The sequence below is a fragment of the Protomyctophum bolini genome (genome assembly GCF_963924005.1).
Source record: "Protomyctophum bolini genome assembly, chromosome: 7".
NCBI lineage: Eukaryota > Metazoa > Chordata > Actinopteri > Myctophiformes > Myctophidae > Protomyctophum > Protomyctophum bolini.
The window spans coordinates 33604235-33617497 of NC_137868.1; the positions used below are offsets into that span (position 1 = coordinate 33604235).

The 13263-nt window shown below is 44.5% G+C and overlaps 1 protein-coding gene across 2 annotated transcripts in view; it reads right to left on the reverse strand.

Annotated features, from left to right (window-relative positions):
• vps13b (vacuolar protein sorting 13 homolog B) overlaps positions 1-13263 on the reverse strand; it is a 445793-nt gene that overhangs the window by 160666 nt on the left and 271864 nt on the right. For both annotated transcript variants that reach the window (XM_080768430.1, XM_080768431.1), the window contains exons 32-34: positions 12272-12475; positions 3776-3902; positions 1571-1714 (exon numbers count right to left, since the gene is read on the reverse strand). In XM_080768430.1, coding sequence (XP_080624556.1) covers positions 1571-1714; positions 3776-3902; positions 12272-12475 — 475 coding nt within the window. The remainder of the gene's footprint in view (positions 1-1570; positions 1715-3775; positions 3903-12271; positions 12476-13263) is intronic.

Here is a 13263-nt window from a genome sequence, read left to right on the forward strand (position 1 = left end):
GGGAGAGGGGGAGGGGGGAGTGATAGGAAGTGAGGGAGAGAGGGAGATGGGGAGTGATAGGAAGTGAGGGAGAGAGGGAGAGGGGGAGTGATAGGAAGTGAGGGAGAGAGGGAGATGGGGAGTGATAGGAAGTGAGGGAGATGGGGAGAGGGGGAGGGGGGAGTGATAGGAAGTGAGGGAGAGAGGGAGATGGGGAGTGATAGGAAGTGAGGGAGAGAGGGAGATGGGGAGAGGGGGAGGGGGGAGTGATAGGAAGTGAGGGAGATGGGGAGAGGGGGAGGGGGGAGTGATAGGAAGTGAGGGAGAGAGGGAGATGGGGAGAGGGGGAGGGGGGAGTGATAGGAAGTGAGGGAGAGAGGGAGATGGGGAGAGGGGGAGGGGGGAGTGATAGGAAGTGAGGGAGAGAGGGAGATGGGGAGGGGGGAGTGATAGGAAGAGAGGGAGAAGGACAGAAAGGGAGAGAGTGCTTTGTCAGAGTACCCGTATCCGATTGTCTGTCCTTTTTGTGCCCATATATGGAGATTTCTGTTTCTGTCTGTCCTTGTCCAAGGCATCATTATATGACATACCTGTATATTCAAATGTCCATATATATATATGGACATATTGGTTGGATCGGTGGTTCTACACAACTGGATATCTGAACTACTAGACAGCAAGCATCGCACTGCCTCGTTTCCTTGCTGCTGCGCACGCCGAGTGTGGAGTCGGGTTTATTTATGGTTATGCCTGGGTCATATTGACATTCCTATATATGGCCTATAGGTTTGTTTATGGTTATGCCTGGGTCATATTGACATTCCTATATATGGCCTATCGGTTTGTTTATGGTTATGACCGCCGGCTGTCACTCCCTTATAGATTTCAGATTTTTATTGAAGGGACAGCCCCTTGAGATGCAGAATCTCATTTTCAAGAGGGACCCATATGTATATATCCATAGGATACATATGTATGTATCCATAGGATTACATATATATCGATAGGATATATACATAAGGATATTTGGCCTTACAACCCAAATACCTCTGCATTGTACATGGCTCTTTATATCCCAGGGTTAAGTTCTTCACGGACACCACAGCAGGCCCTAGAATTAGACAACCAATCCCCTTTCCTATATACACACACAAACATGCAAACATAGACCACTGCTGTACTGAATTGTTTGTGTACATGAAGTCTCCAGGTTAGTTTAAAAGAGTCTGGCCTCTCTCATTGACAACTTGTTCTGGCTCACAGAACTGCTGCTAAATGGATGCTTCTATGTTTATCACACCGTTCTCTGTAAACTCTACACAACTACGTCGTTTGGCCATTTCTCAGATGTGGATACTGCTGGATGCAACAACAATCATACCACGTCCAAAGTCACTTACAGTAGATCACACGTAATGTTTAGTTGTACAGTAACTGAACCTCCGCTTTGAACTGTAAATTGTAACATTACGGAGTGGCGGCCCCACGATGATGATGATCGACAAGCGGTTGTATACCTAATAAAGTGCCTTAAATATGGAGGTATGCGTGTCTGCATTGACAGTGGTATCTGTGTGTCTCCTGTACGTACCTCTGCAGTGCTCTCGGGAGTGTCAGCTCCCACCATGTTGTCCCTGAGCAGCTGCTGCAGGAGCTGAACCTGGGCCACACTGACATAGAAGTCCAGACTGCTGGTCACGTTCACCTCCAGAGAGTGACCACACACCACCACCTCCTAGACAGGGAAAGGAGGCAGAAGATGGGAATTGTGTGTGAAAGAGATGAAGTGATAAGTGACCGACCAACGGAGGAGGAATGGAGGTGAGGTGGCCGGGAGTGATAGCCTGGAAACAAGGCGAATCTGCTAGTGCAAAAAAACAAAAGAAGCCCTTGGAAGATTAGTCTGTCCCTGCTCGCTTGTGATTGGATTCCGTTGCCCCCGAAGTTGTGGGGCACCAATCAGGGCCCAGTATGCAAATATGGGGCAGGTTTATCACTAGAGGCATTTTTTTTAATTCGCCTTGGAAATGTGGAAGTTCCACACAGAGCTTCCAGCTATTCTAGATGAAAACGTTTAAAGATTAAAAACAAATCTTCACAAATTGCAATAAAGCAGGTTTACAAGCTCACAACGTGTTGTGTCGTCATGCGATGTGTTGTAGTTGTAGCTATTTTCATGTGTCCTGTGTTGCGTGTATAAAACAGGGCTTAGAGAGGGAGTAGAAAGTGAAGGGAGGAAAAAATCCAGTTGAGAGAGTGAGAGATTTGAGTCAGAGAGCAAGGACCACACAACACAGCAGCAGCATTGTGGGTGACCTCCCATGTCATTCTCATCTTTTTCTCTCACTGTGTCATTTCCCCCTTGTTTCCTTCTCTCCTCTCGTCCAATTCTCTCCAGGGTTCCGCCCACAACCTGAAGTCCAGTCTGCTAACATCTAACAGGATATCACTCACTGATACTTTGAGATTTACGCAAACACTTAATGAATCAATATACTGTTTCTACACAACATATTTTGTTCATTTAGGCTATACAAATCTTAATAAGACTTATCATAAACTTATGGGAAAAAAACATATGGGAAAAGGTTACTACTATAAAGGTTACACTGTACATGCTTACATTATACTTTCCAAGTAATAAGTATGAATAACGGTCTATATGCTATCTTAAATCTATGTACCGGTAGCTTGTTAGGAGTGAATGAAATTAATACCAATACCAATTAATACATGAGCTTATTTTAAATATGCTGTCCACTGGTGAGCATTTTCTACATCCCATTATTTTTTTCCTTTAAAAAAAAAATTATCCTGTGATTTTGTAACCCCATTTTTTCACTGCAGTGTCAATTATCTAACGTAATCCTGGGCTCTACACTCCCTCTGCCACCCTAGGGAGAGCAACAGACTGACCAGGTGGGAGTTTCCCTGGTTGGACTGGACGTAACGCGTGGAAGGGGAACACGTTATTCCAACCAGTTCCTTTCCCCACCATCAGGCGCCCTGGCTGGCCAGGGGGAGGCAGTTTAGAGACTAGGATTACTGCATGTTTTTTGTGAGGGTACCTATGTAGTACCTACCCTAGGGGACACGGGGAGAACATGCAAACTCCACACAGAAAGTCCATCTACATCGGACCCATTCTGTGTGTTGATGTAACTCTTTCTGTTCGGACGCTGCAAATCAGCATGCGTGCGTGCGTGTGTCAGTGTGCGAACTATGGATTAGCTGTTATGCATTGTCATGGGGCACGTTAGCGTGGACGGATGAGGCATCAAAGAGGCAGGAAGTCTCAGAGCGCCATGCCAGAAACCGTCAGCTGTATAAGCAGAAAGGCTTGAACTCTGTGGGTCAAAAGCCTCCATTACGCGGCAGACTGATGGAGGAAAGCTTTCTGTAATGAGGACGTTGCTGCATGTTTAAGATGTAAAACTTAAATGCATCTGACGTCTCACATAATCAGCGTGCATTTCCCTATGAGAAATGGTTTGCCTGGGTTACGGCCATAATGGTTAGTTAGCGGTTTTTACTTTTTAGTCAAAGGGCACAAGTGGTCAGTGTGGATACTGGACAAATTGGAGAAAGAATGGTATGTTGGCTGATATCAATGTTCATGAGAAAATCCATGGACTGCAGAAATGTCTAGTTTGAATGTAATGGTTTTACGTTATGTTTTTATAGTAACTGCATAGCTAGGTACTCTTGAGGATAATTGTATTTATACTTATATAGTATTAAGAAAAAGATTACAATCTAGCTTAAATAGAAAAAGTAGTACTTAGTACATACTGACCTCGACCTGTGCATTGTCAGGCGACCCAGACTTGCTGAAGATGATGGCAGGGGCAGCGGTCACTCTGACAGAGAAGTCTGTCAGGATGGGAGTCAGGATGGCCCTGCGCTCCTGATGTCTCCTGATACTGGACATCAACACACAGAACAACAAACTATTAGGCTCTGGTACATTTTGGTCAGTGTATACGTACTGTATAAGTCATATATATTAAGAAATGTATGTAGGCCTACGGATGTGTCTGTTGGGTGGGGGTGTGCTTTTGTGTGTGTGTGTGTGTGTGTGTGTGTGTGTGTGTGTGTGTGTGTGTGTGTGTGTGTGTGTGTGTGTTGTAAGGTGGTATGTTTGTGTCTTTGTGAATAAAACAAATGTTTTGTAATGTTTTATTTTAATTTACATGATATATACAGCATAAGCTGTGGTATGTGTTGTTTTCGCAGTGCTATACTCAATATAGCTATAACAGTTTCAATGACCATAAGGGATCACTTATTCACTAAAATTCCACCAGTTCTATTTACTAATAACTTGTTGTTATTGTTACCATTTTGTAAAATGTAAAAAGACTGTCCCTTCTGCGCACAAATGACAACTCAACACAACACAGTGAAAACCACAAAACATTTACAACTGAGCTATTGTTATGTCCTAGCTGACAAGCAGACGCACATTTCAAACTTTCTCTGGCTTTACAAATTCAAACCATGAAAAAGCTGAAATCCAAATAACAGACTTTCACATGAATGCCCGACCTGTGAAATATTTCCATAACTGGGCATTTCACATTTCTGCTGTAACACATTATAGCTGGAAGCTTGAATATAGTTACAGAGACGGAGTGAGACATTATTTGACAAGTCTCTATTGGGAACACCCCTTAATTGTATACACAAGCCCAAACTGAGACCTTCTCACATCAACTCTCTCCATTTCACTAATGTTCATTCCCACAATCAAGTCATATTTGTGGGAACATTTGTTAGCAGTAAAACAAATATACAAGTGGGCTTTATAAGGTGGTGTTAATTGCCACATCTGCTGCTATTAAAACAATCAAGCAGCACAGCTTCCAATATTTATAGTTGGCTAGGATTAGGAAGGGCCCTGTTTCTAGGTGGCCTGGAGTACAGTACTTAACCAGAACCAATATCATATTCACTTCTGTTACACAAATGTGCATTACCAGTGCCCTAAAGGGATTATTGCCCGACACATTTCTCCTCTGAGAGGGGTTGAGGGAGGCCTAATTCGAAGGTGAAATGATCTTTGAGAGGCCAATTGGTGTTGGCTAATCTCCCCTCAGACGGGGAGTGAAACAGTGAGTGTCTCGTTGCAGAAGACAGGTGCTATCATTCACCAGTGAGGCAGGGAGGCGTGCAGCTCGGTTTACCAGTAATATGGAAGTGCCATGAGGGGCAAGAGAGCCCAAGAAGAGCCCTGAATGGAAACCTAGCTGCCCCCCATGGAGGGATTTGGGTGGGGATTTGTGATTATGTTTGCATGCATGCATTTAATGTGTTGTATCTGTGAGTTGTGGGCCTGTGCATACTGTGTACATATATGCACAGTTGCACACATATACGTACGTATGTAGGTATATAGAACTGTACTATACTGTATGTGCATACACGTGCACACTTTGGTGGATGTATACGCACATCATGTAAAAAAGCAACAACCTTGTATGAGCGTGTGATGATCCTATGATTCATATAAAGCTAAGCTGTATGAGCAATTTAGTGTGTGTGTGTGTGAGAGAGAGAGAGAGAGAGAGAGAGAGAGGGAGGAGGGAGGGGGGAGGCTGCCCTGGGTTGATGAGAGGAGGGGAGGTGGACAGAGTTCACGGCTCCCTGACACTGGGTCTTTCCTAGCCTGGAACCATGCGCTGTGATGAGGACAGATCCTGTCAGCGGACCCACGGCGCTGGAATTTCCTCGCAAAACCTCAGGAAGCCGACCGAGCCCACCGCTGATCCACAACTACTGGAATTAAGCCCCCCCCCCCCTCCAGAAAAAAAGACAGCGATCACGAACACGCAAAGTCTACCACTGCAGTGTAGAATTGGGAAAGAGAGAGTGAGAAAGGATAGGAGGGAGGAAGGGCAGAAGGGAAGGAAAGGTGTGAACTTTGAAAACGTTGGCTTGTGTCGTGGCTTGTTACGACCGAAGTGGTGTGTTTTTGTTCAGTGTGTGTAATCGCAGCAGACAAATAAAACTGAATTGGACTCCATCCATCCTTTGTGTGTAGGAACCTTCTAAATGGCGCTTAATTATGTCTCGGTTGTGTGGCTGCGGTCGGAGTGTACTGTACACAGCAGTACAGCCGCCGTGCTTTCCCTACAGAGCTTCCACTGCTTACAGCCAGGATAGAGTAGAACAGCGGTGCTAACCAAACACCCTGAATAATGCTGTTTGCTTTTGGAAGCTACCGTCTGACCCAGGGAGTTAAAAGACAAGGAAACACCACCTTTAACCGCGATTCAAAACCTCCTCAATAACAGCGTGGGCTCACTATGTTGGTATAGCCACTAGTAGTAGTGAGAAATGTTAGTGTTAAAGTATTAATTGCGTTATAAGTGCTAAAAATGTTCAAGTATTAATAGTGTTAAAAGTGTTAAAATGGGGGCGCCTGCTGGCCAAGTGGTCCAGGCACATGCCACATAATATGTGGCAAAAATAATAATAATAATGAATTGCATTTTTATAGCGCTTTTGCAAGTGCTCAAAGTGCTTTACAATGGTTCATTCATTCATACATTGGGAGGTGAAGCGGCGAACAGTCGACGCCAGCGTCCTCACTTCCCACATTCACACACCAATGGTGGCAAGCTCACACCGACCAACTCATTGGAGGCAATGTAGGGTTCAGTGTCTTGCCCAAGGACACTTCGACATGGATCATTGGACGACCTGCTCTACCTCCTGAGCCACAGCCTATATTATAGGCTTTGGACTTGCGTGTTGCGTGTTCAAGTCCTGTTCATGAAGACCTTTGCTGTATGTCTCTCCCCTTCTCTCTCTCCCTCTTTCCTGTCCATCTTTACTTAATACTATCAATAAAAGGAAAACTTTTTTTTTGATAAAAGTCCTAAAGATATGAAAAATGCAAATTGTAGTCTACATAAAAAAGCCAAACATTATAAAGATGGAACAGAGTATTTAGATAAAGGTTTGAATGACTTGCATGTATGAGTATGAGGTTTCTGCCATAAAATTGCCAAAATAATGAATTAATAAATAGTGAGGATAATAGTAGTGCTCACCTTCGGGCTGAAACAATGACAGATCTGACCTACTGTACCCTCACCTTGACCAAAGAGATATGTTCACAGACTGTACAGATGTCACTGTCATCAGTGATGTCAGTGGTGTAAATATCAACGTGCAAACGGTGAACCGGTGCGCTCCACGCCGTGGGGGCCCATGAAGGAAGAAAAAAAAAAAGAAAAACCAAGGCGATCCAATTTTCTCTGCGGAAAACCTGAGATCTGCTCACAGCTGAAGCAGCCCCTCCTCCCCTGCCCGGACTGGCATTGAGTTTAAGTGTTATTTAGCAGCAACATTAGGACAAATGACGAAAGTAGCTGATCTGCGTGCTGAAACATGATCCTCCGTCCCACGACACATGTAGGCTATTTGCGTGCTCACGCTCATGTCACTGTGTGCGTTAGGGTGCAATATTTGCACCGGGGCCTATCACCATGATGTTATGCTACTGAGTGATGTGATGTACAGCACAGTAAGCACAAAACAAAACAATTTGCAGGAAATTACAGGAGAAGAACGAGTTTAGACTTATGGAAAATATAGATTAATGACTTTAAAGTAAAACAAACAAACAAACAAACAAAAAATCCTAAATCCTGCTAGCAGCCTGATAACCTCGATCTAAATACATGTTTCTCATAAACTTTACTAATCACAGGGACTAAATGTTTTATGTATACCAATAAAGCCGTACCAATTATGTGAGGCTGACCACAGTGACTCACTATGAAAAAGAATAAATAGTCCGGTATGCAATGGTACTGTGCCAGATACCAGGTACAGTGAGTATCTTGTTATGAGTTAGGTGATCATGCAATCAAATTCTCAACAGCGCTCCAGACCCACAACCAATTTGCGACATCTTAAAGGTCAGTGTGAGCCCAAAGTCTCACCTCATTGTCCCTTCAGAAATTTTGGCCCTGCATGTCAGCCGCAGGCCCCAAAAGCCTCGTTCTCATTGAGAGTGAGACAGAGAGAGAGAGAGAGAGAGAGAGAGAGAGAGAGAGAGAGAGAGAGAGAGAGAGAGAGAGAGAGAGAGAGAGTCAAATAAAGAATGAGGGTGTACTAGGCCCCAGTAGCCTCATACTCGCTCACACAGCTTGTTAGGGCTCAGGAGTGGGATCGCCAGGCATACTGTTAGACTATAAAATAGGTCCAATCGTGCTACTAAAAGGTGGTGTTTTACTACAGACCCTGGCTGTGATAGTCTGAGTAGGTCAACATGAGGGAAAGGATGGGAAAAACTACTGCTGAGAACGAGAGAGGGGGAATTAGAAACGGACGTCAGTTTAAAAGAAAAACCAACGGGGAATTGAGGGGGGGGGGGGGGGTTAAACGCAAAACGGACAACCGAAGCGAGAAGCCGAAAAATGAACGAATGAAGGAAAACAAAGCTGTGAGCACGAGAGACAGCAGGCACACAGAAAAGAGCTAACATGAGGTCCTGTTGTAAATGAGCCCTGAATGGTTGTAATAATAAAGGAGTCTTCAGGCAGATCTGAGGTCCCCTCAGCAGCAACAGCAGCAGCAGCAACAGAGGCAGGCAGCCTCAGTGTCTCCTGGCCAGGTTCCATACACTATCACACTGTGGAGAAGCTCTCTCTGAGACAGCCTTGACCTCAGTGTACTGCGGAGAGCTGGCTGCACCGCCAGCTTTGATTATTACTGTGAGGTGTGTGTGTGTGTGTGTGTGTGTGTGTGTGTGTGTGTGTGTGTGTGTGTGTGTGTGTGTGTGTGTCTTTAGACAGAGACAATGTATGATTGTTAGTATTAAGTAATAAGTATGCACACATGTGTGAGAGTGAGTAAGGTGTGCGTGATGACTGTGAGGCTTTGTGCGTTTGTGTGTGTGTGTGTGTGTGTGTGTGTGTGTGTGTGTGTGTGTGTGTGTGTGTGTGTGTGTGTGTGTGTGTGTGTGTGTGTGCGTGTGTGCGTGTGTGCATGTGTGTGTGTGTGTGTGTGTGTGTGTGTGTGTGTGTGTGTGTGTGTGTGTGTGTGTGTGTGCGTGTGTGAGAGATGTGTGTCTGGTCTCCCCCAGTCTCATTCAAAGCCCTGATGACCTGAGAGCGCTCTGTCTCAATCAGCCCCGTGTTGATTTTGCGCCGTGCTGCATTCTTCCACAGGGCTTATTTTTAGTTGACAGGGAACAAATCTGGACTCTTTGCCTGTGATTCTGTGATTTTTGGGCCTGTTCCCTCTCAAAACACAAGTGAGAAAAAAAAGCAACTCTGGGCCAAACAGGCCGTTACACTGGTGCTTGTTTTAGCTCCCGACTCTATAAAAATGACAGGGTTTGTAATTATGACTGCGTATGGAGAGACGCTACATGAGAGGGAGGGAGCTAACGCAAGAACTATATGCTGCTCCCCACATCAAGACTGACGAGATGAATTATAGGGACATTCTAACAGATCACACACAGCACCTGACTCGTGTGAGTTAACCCATTCTGAACGGGAACCCATTTTGGTGTTTGCATCATGTTATGCTTTAGCTATTGAAAAATAGCAGATCTACAAGCTCATAGCGCGCCACCGAGTGGCGCGCTACGAGCTTGTAGGTCTGCTATTTTTGAAAAATCGAAGAGCGACTGACATTTTTAGAATCTGATCTCAGGTCAGAAGGAGTTAATCAGACCAGTGGTGTGTCCAGTGGAAACTTCGTATGAATCTGATCTCAGGTCAGAATGGGTTAACACAGGTTAACGCTAGAAATATATTACGTACAGATTCTACTGTTATGACCTCGACTGCTCCACAGATGACTGCGCCTGCCATTTTATAGACAAACACTACACAGCTTGAGACGTGTTGCGTAGGCTTTAAAATGTTTTTATATGATTTGGCAGTTGTAGCATAAGTGGTTATACTCTGAGGGATTCTGACCAGGATTCCGATTTCACTCTAATTAGCAAGATACACAAATACAGACGATCAGGGAGAAATCCCACATCATCAATTTTCACAGAGCGCACCGACTTTAAAGATTATTCTGGGATGACAACGTTCTTCACTGATTAAGAACATCTGCGATGCTCCTAAACAAAGACCCTCGAGACAAGTGTCTGATTAGTACTGTACGAGGAAAAAAAAACCTTTGAGTGTCTGGGTAGAAGGTGAGGGATGATATCCAATATAAATCCCAAAGTATCTCTTGGTCGTCCTCAGTCGAGCGACTCGAGCCCTCCATCATCGCTTCCAGTCATCCTGGTTCTCCATAAAGTATGCACACAGACGCCAGCGAGACACCACCAGTATCACCTGAGAAACCTCAACGTCTCAGAGAAAGTCCTGACATCTGTCTACTCTGTTACAACCCAGAGAATCCTCTCTATGGGCTACTCCCCAGGGCCTGTTGGTGCTACAGAATATGGAGAGCTCTCCCCAGGGCCTGTTGGTGCTACAGAATATGGAGAGGTCGGCTGGGCGTCCCAAATAGAGCTCTCTTCCGTCCCAAATAGAGCTCTCTTCCGTCCCCACAGGACATTATACGATAGCAGGTGCTTGAGTATGGCAAAAGAATACACATCATCCTAGTAACGGATTGTTTATAATGATGCAAAGTGGAAAGCGCTGGAGGTGTCGCACAGCCTCGGGGCGCAAGGCCCAGAAATACTTTTTCCCCTGTGGCTGTCAGAGCCCTGAATACCCAACCCTACCCCTAACAACAAAAAAACTAAACAAACAAAAACTATATTAACAACCGTAAGCAGCTGCTCAAAATGTTACTTGCACATGTAAGTAGACAAGTGGAACAGACAATTCATTGTTTTTGAGGGGCGCCAGCCCCTCCTACAGGTTTAATGTCTGTTTTTAGTTCAATGTTTGTTTTAAAAACGCAGGGAAAATTTACGTCATATTGTCCCTCATTACATCATATTGTCTCTTTATTGTTAATGGCATTTAATGTTTGTGTTGGCACCATTTGTTTTACATCACCTTTACATCACCTAATCAAGTTGAGTTAGACTTTAATATATTAGTGCCCCTCACTTCACACGGGTGTGATTTTTGATGTATATCTAAGTGGCTTTGCACACACAATCCTGCTGATTAAATAATAAGGCTTTCTGTACCTGTGTTAAAGATATTCATCATACTGCTGTACTACCTGTACTTTAACTTCATATTTATCTCATCCAATATTATTCCTTTTTTAAATCTGTATTATATTATATTGTTGTTATATTCTATTGTTGTGTGAGCACAGTCTCTGCAAATTATGCAAATTAATTAAAATTAGAAGTTTTGAAAAGTTAACCCTACTGGTAGGAGCATGGAACTGCACAGTTATGACATCACAAGTGGAGGAAGTTGCTGCAGCTATACTGTATTGCCAGTACTTGGTACAATATTGGCCTATATTAAAATAAGACATATTTGCAATGCTCTGGAAACCTCTCTACTGTAAAAGGTTAAATTAAATGTGTATTAATTATATAAGTATCCTTGTATTTGTATGTAGACCGGAGCCCGGCTGTAGAGCACCGAGTCAGTAACGACGGAAGTTGGAGATCCATGTTCTGGATAACTGGCTATCCGATGGACTCGACACCGGGCACTGCACTCCCTGGTGGTGGTGTGGAACGCGTGTGTCAAAGTTGAAGTCGGCGGGGCGAACGGTTTTCGAGTTACCGGTACATGGATTACAGATGTACACAGTACACACGTAGGTACGCACAGAGACTTAGTGCATTTATAGATAGATAGAAGATGGAGTTTAGGTAGTTTACCAGGTTTGTACCAGGTACACTTCCTCCAAATAATTTCCAATCCCGACATTATTATCTACTGTATAGTTCAAGTTGCGTCGGACAGTGTCTGTGGGTGGGACTTGTCTATGTGGGGCGTGCAGATAAAAGGACTGGACATTTGCGTTTTGCAATTTAAAAATTATTTTGCCATAAAAGTGTGCAAGACTGTATATAGTGGAGCTACTTTTAATGCTCTATATTAATTTGCAAAGCATTGCCAATGATGACAGCCTCCTGTGAGCTGCTTTCAGGGAGAGTAGTAACAGACTATGTAGGATTGTGGAATCGTCGTCTGGCTCGAGACCACCGACGCAATAACACCAGGCAAGCTCATAGCTGCATTTTGTGCAATATAGTCAATTAGGCCCAGGTCTTGTAGGAATCTCTAATCGATGAGTACTCAGATAGCCTTGAATCCAGTACTACATCAGTTTTCACATAATGTCTACCAGTAGTTCCAATAATATTATTTCTCACCTGCTGGCCATATTCCACTCCAGCGCAGGATTCTGGGAGCTCCTCTCGCTCTCTGCTGACGTTCCCCCCTTCGACCCTTCCTTCTCCGGCTTGAGCTGCTCCCACTGGGCCGTGCCGATGTTGATGGACTGGAGGTCCAGCTGGTACTGACGGTCCTCCACCTCCGAACCCGGGTCACGCAGGATGCCTAGGTTGAGTGCACGTCTAGGAAGAGAGAGAGAGAGAGAGAGAGAGAGAGAGAGAGAGGGGCAGAGAATAAGCATCACATGGTCCAACTCACATCAAAGGTCAATCAATCAATAAGCAGATTACAGTGGCTATAAACGGTGTCTAAGCACAACAACCCCAATGTACAGAACATGATATGTTGTTTTTATTATGTCATTATACTGCAGCAGACTTTCCAGGCCATTATCGTAACATATTCTACGTCCAGCAGTACACCATGCAGGCACAGTGTTATACTGAACCTGGCATCAGTCCCTAACCACTACTATTCCCCTCCCTACCAGTGCGCATTCAGTGGTTTTAGAAGCCTACAGGTTTCATATTCAAGTTGAATTATGGACAAATTAAACCCTCTGGGAGACACTCAAATACCCAGAACTCAGATAAATAACCCAGCAGGCCTCAGGTGAAATCATTTGCCTTTTAAAAAGTTCTGATTTATGCCAAGTTATCATTAGCCGTAAACACTGTTAAAAATTCAGTTGGACGGTAGTCTGCAGGCTGGGGCCCCTTGATACCTCTCTCCAGCTCCCCGTCTCCCTCCCTCTCTCCATCCAGTGGAACACGGTATACACAAACTCTACCACGGTAGAAGAGATCTAAAGATATGTGAAGAGCAGGCAGAGCTGTCTCCGTAGCTGAAGTGCTGTAGTGAAGAGAGCAAACACTGGGCCCGTCAGCGCCATGAAGCCAATGATGTCATGTATTTTGCTTTCAGGGACGCGATCCTGACAAATTCACCAGGCAAAGAAGAATAATCAAAA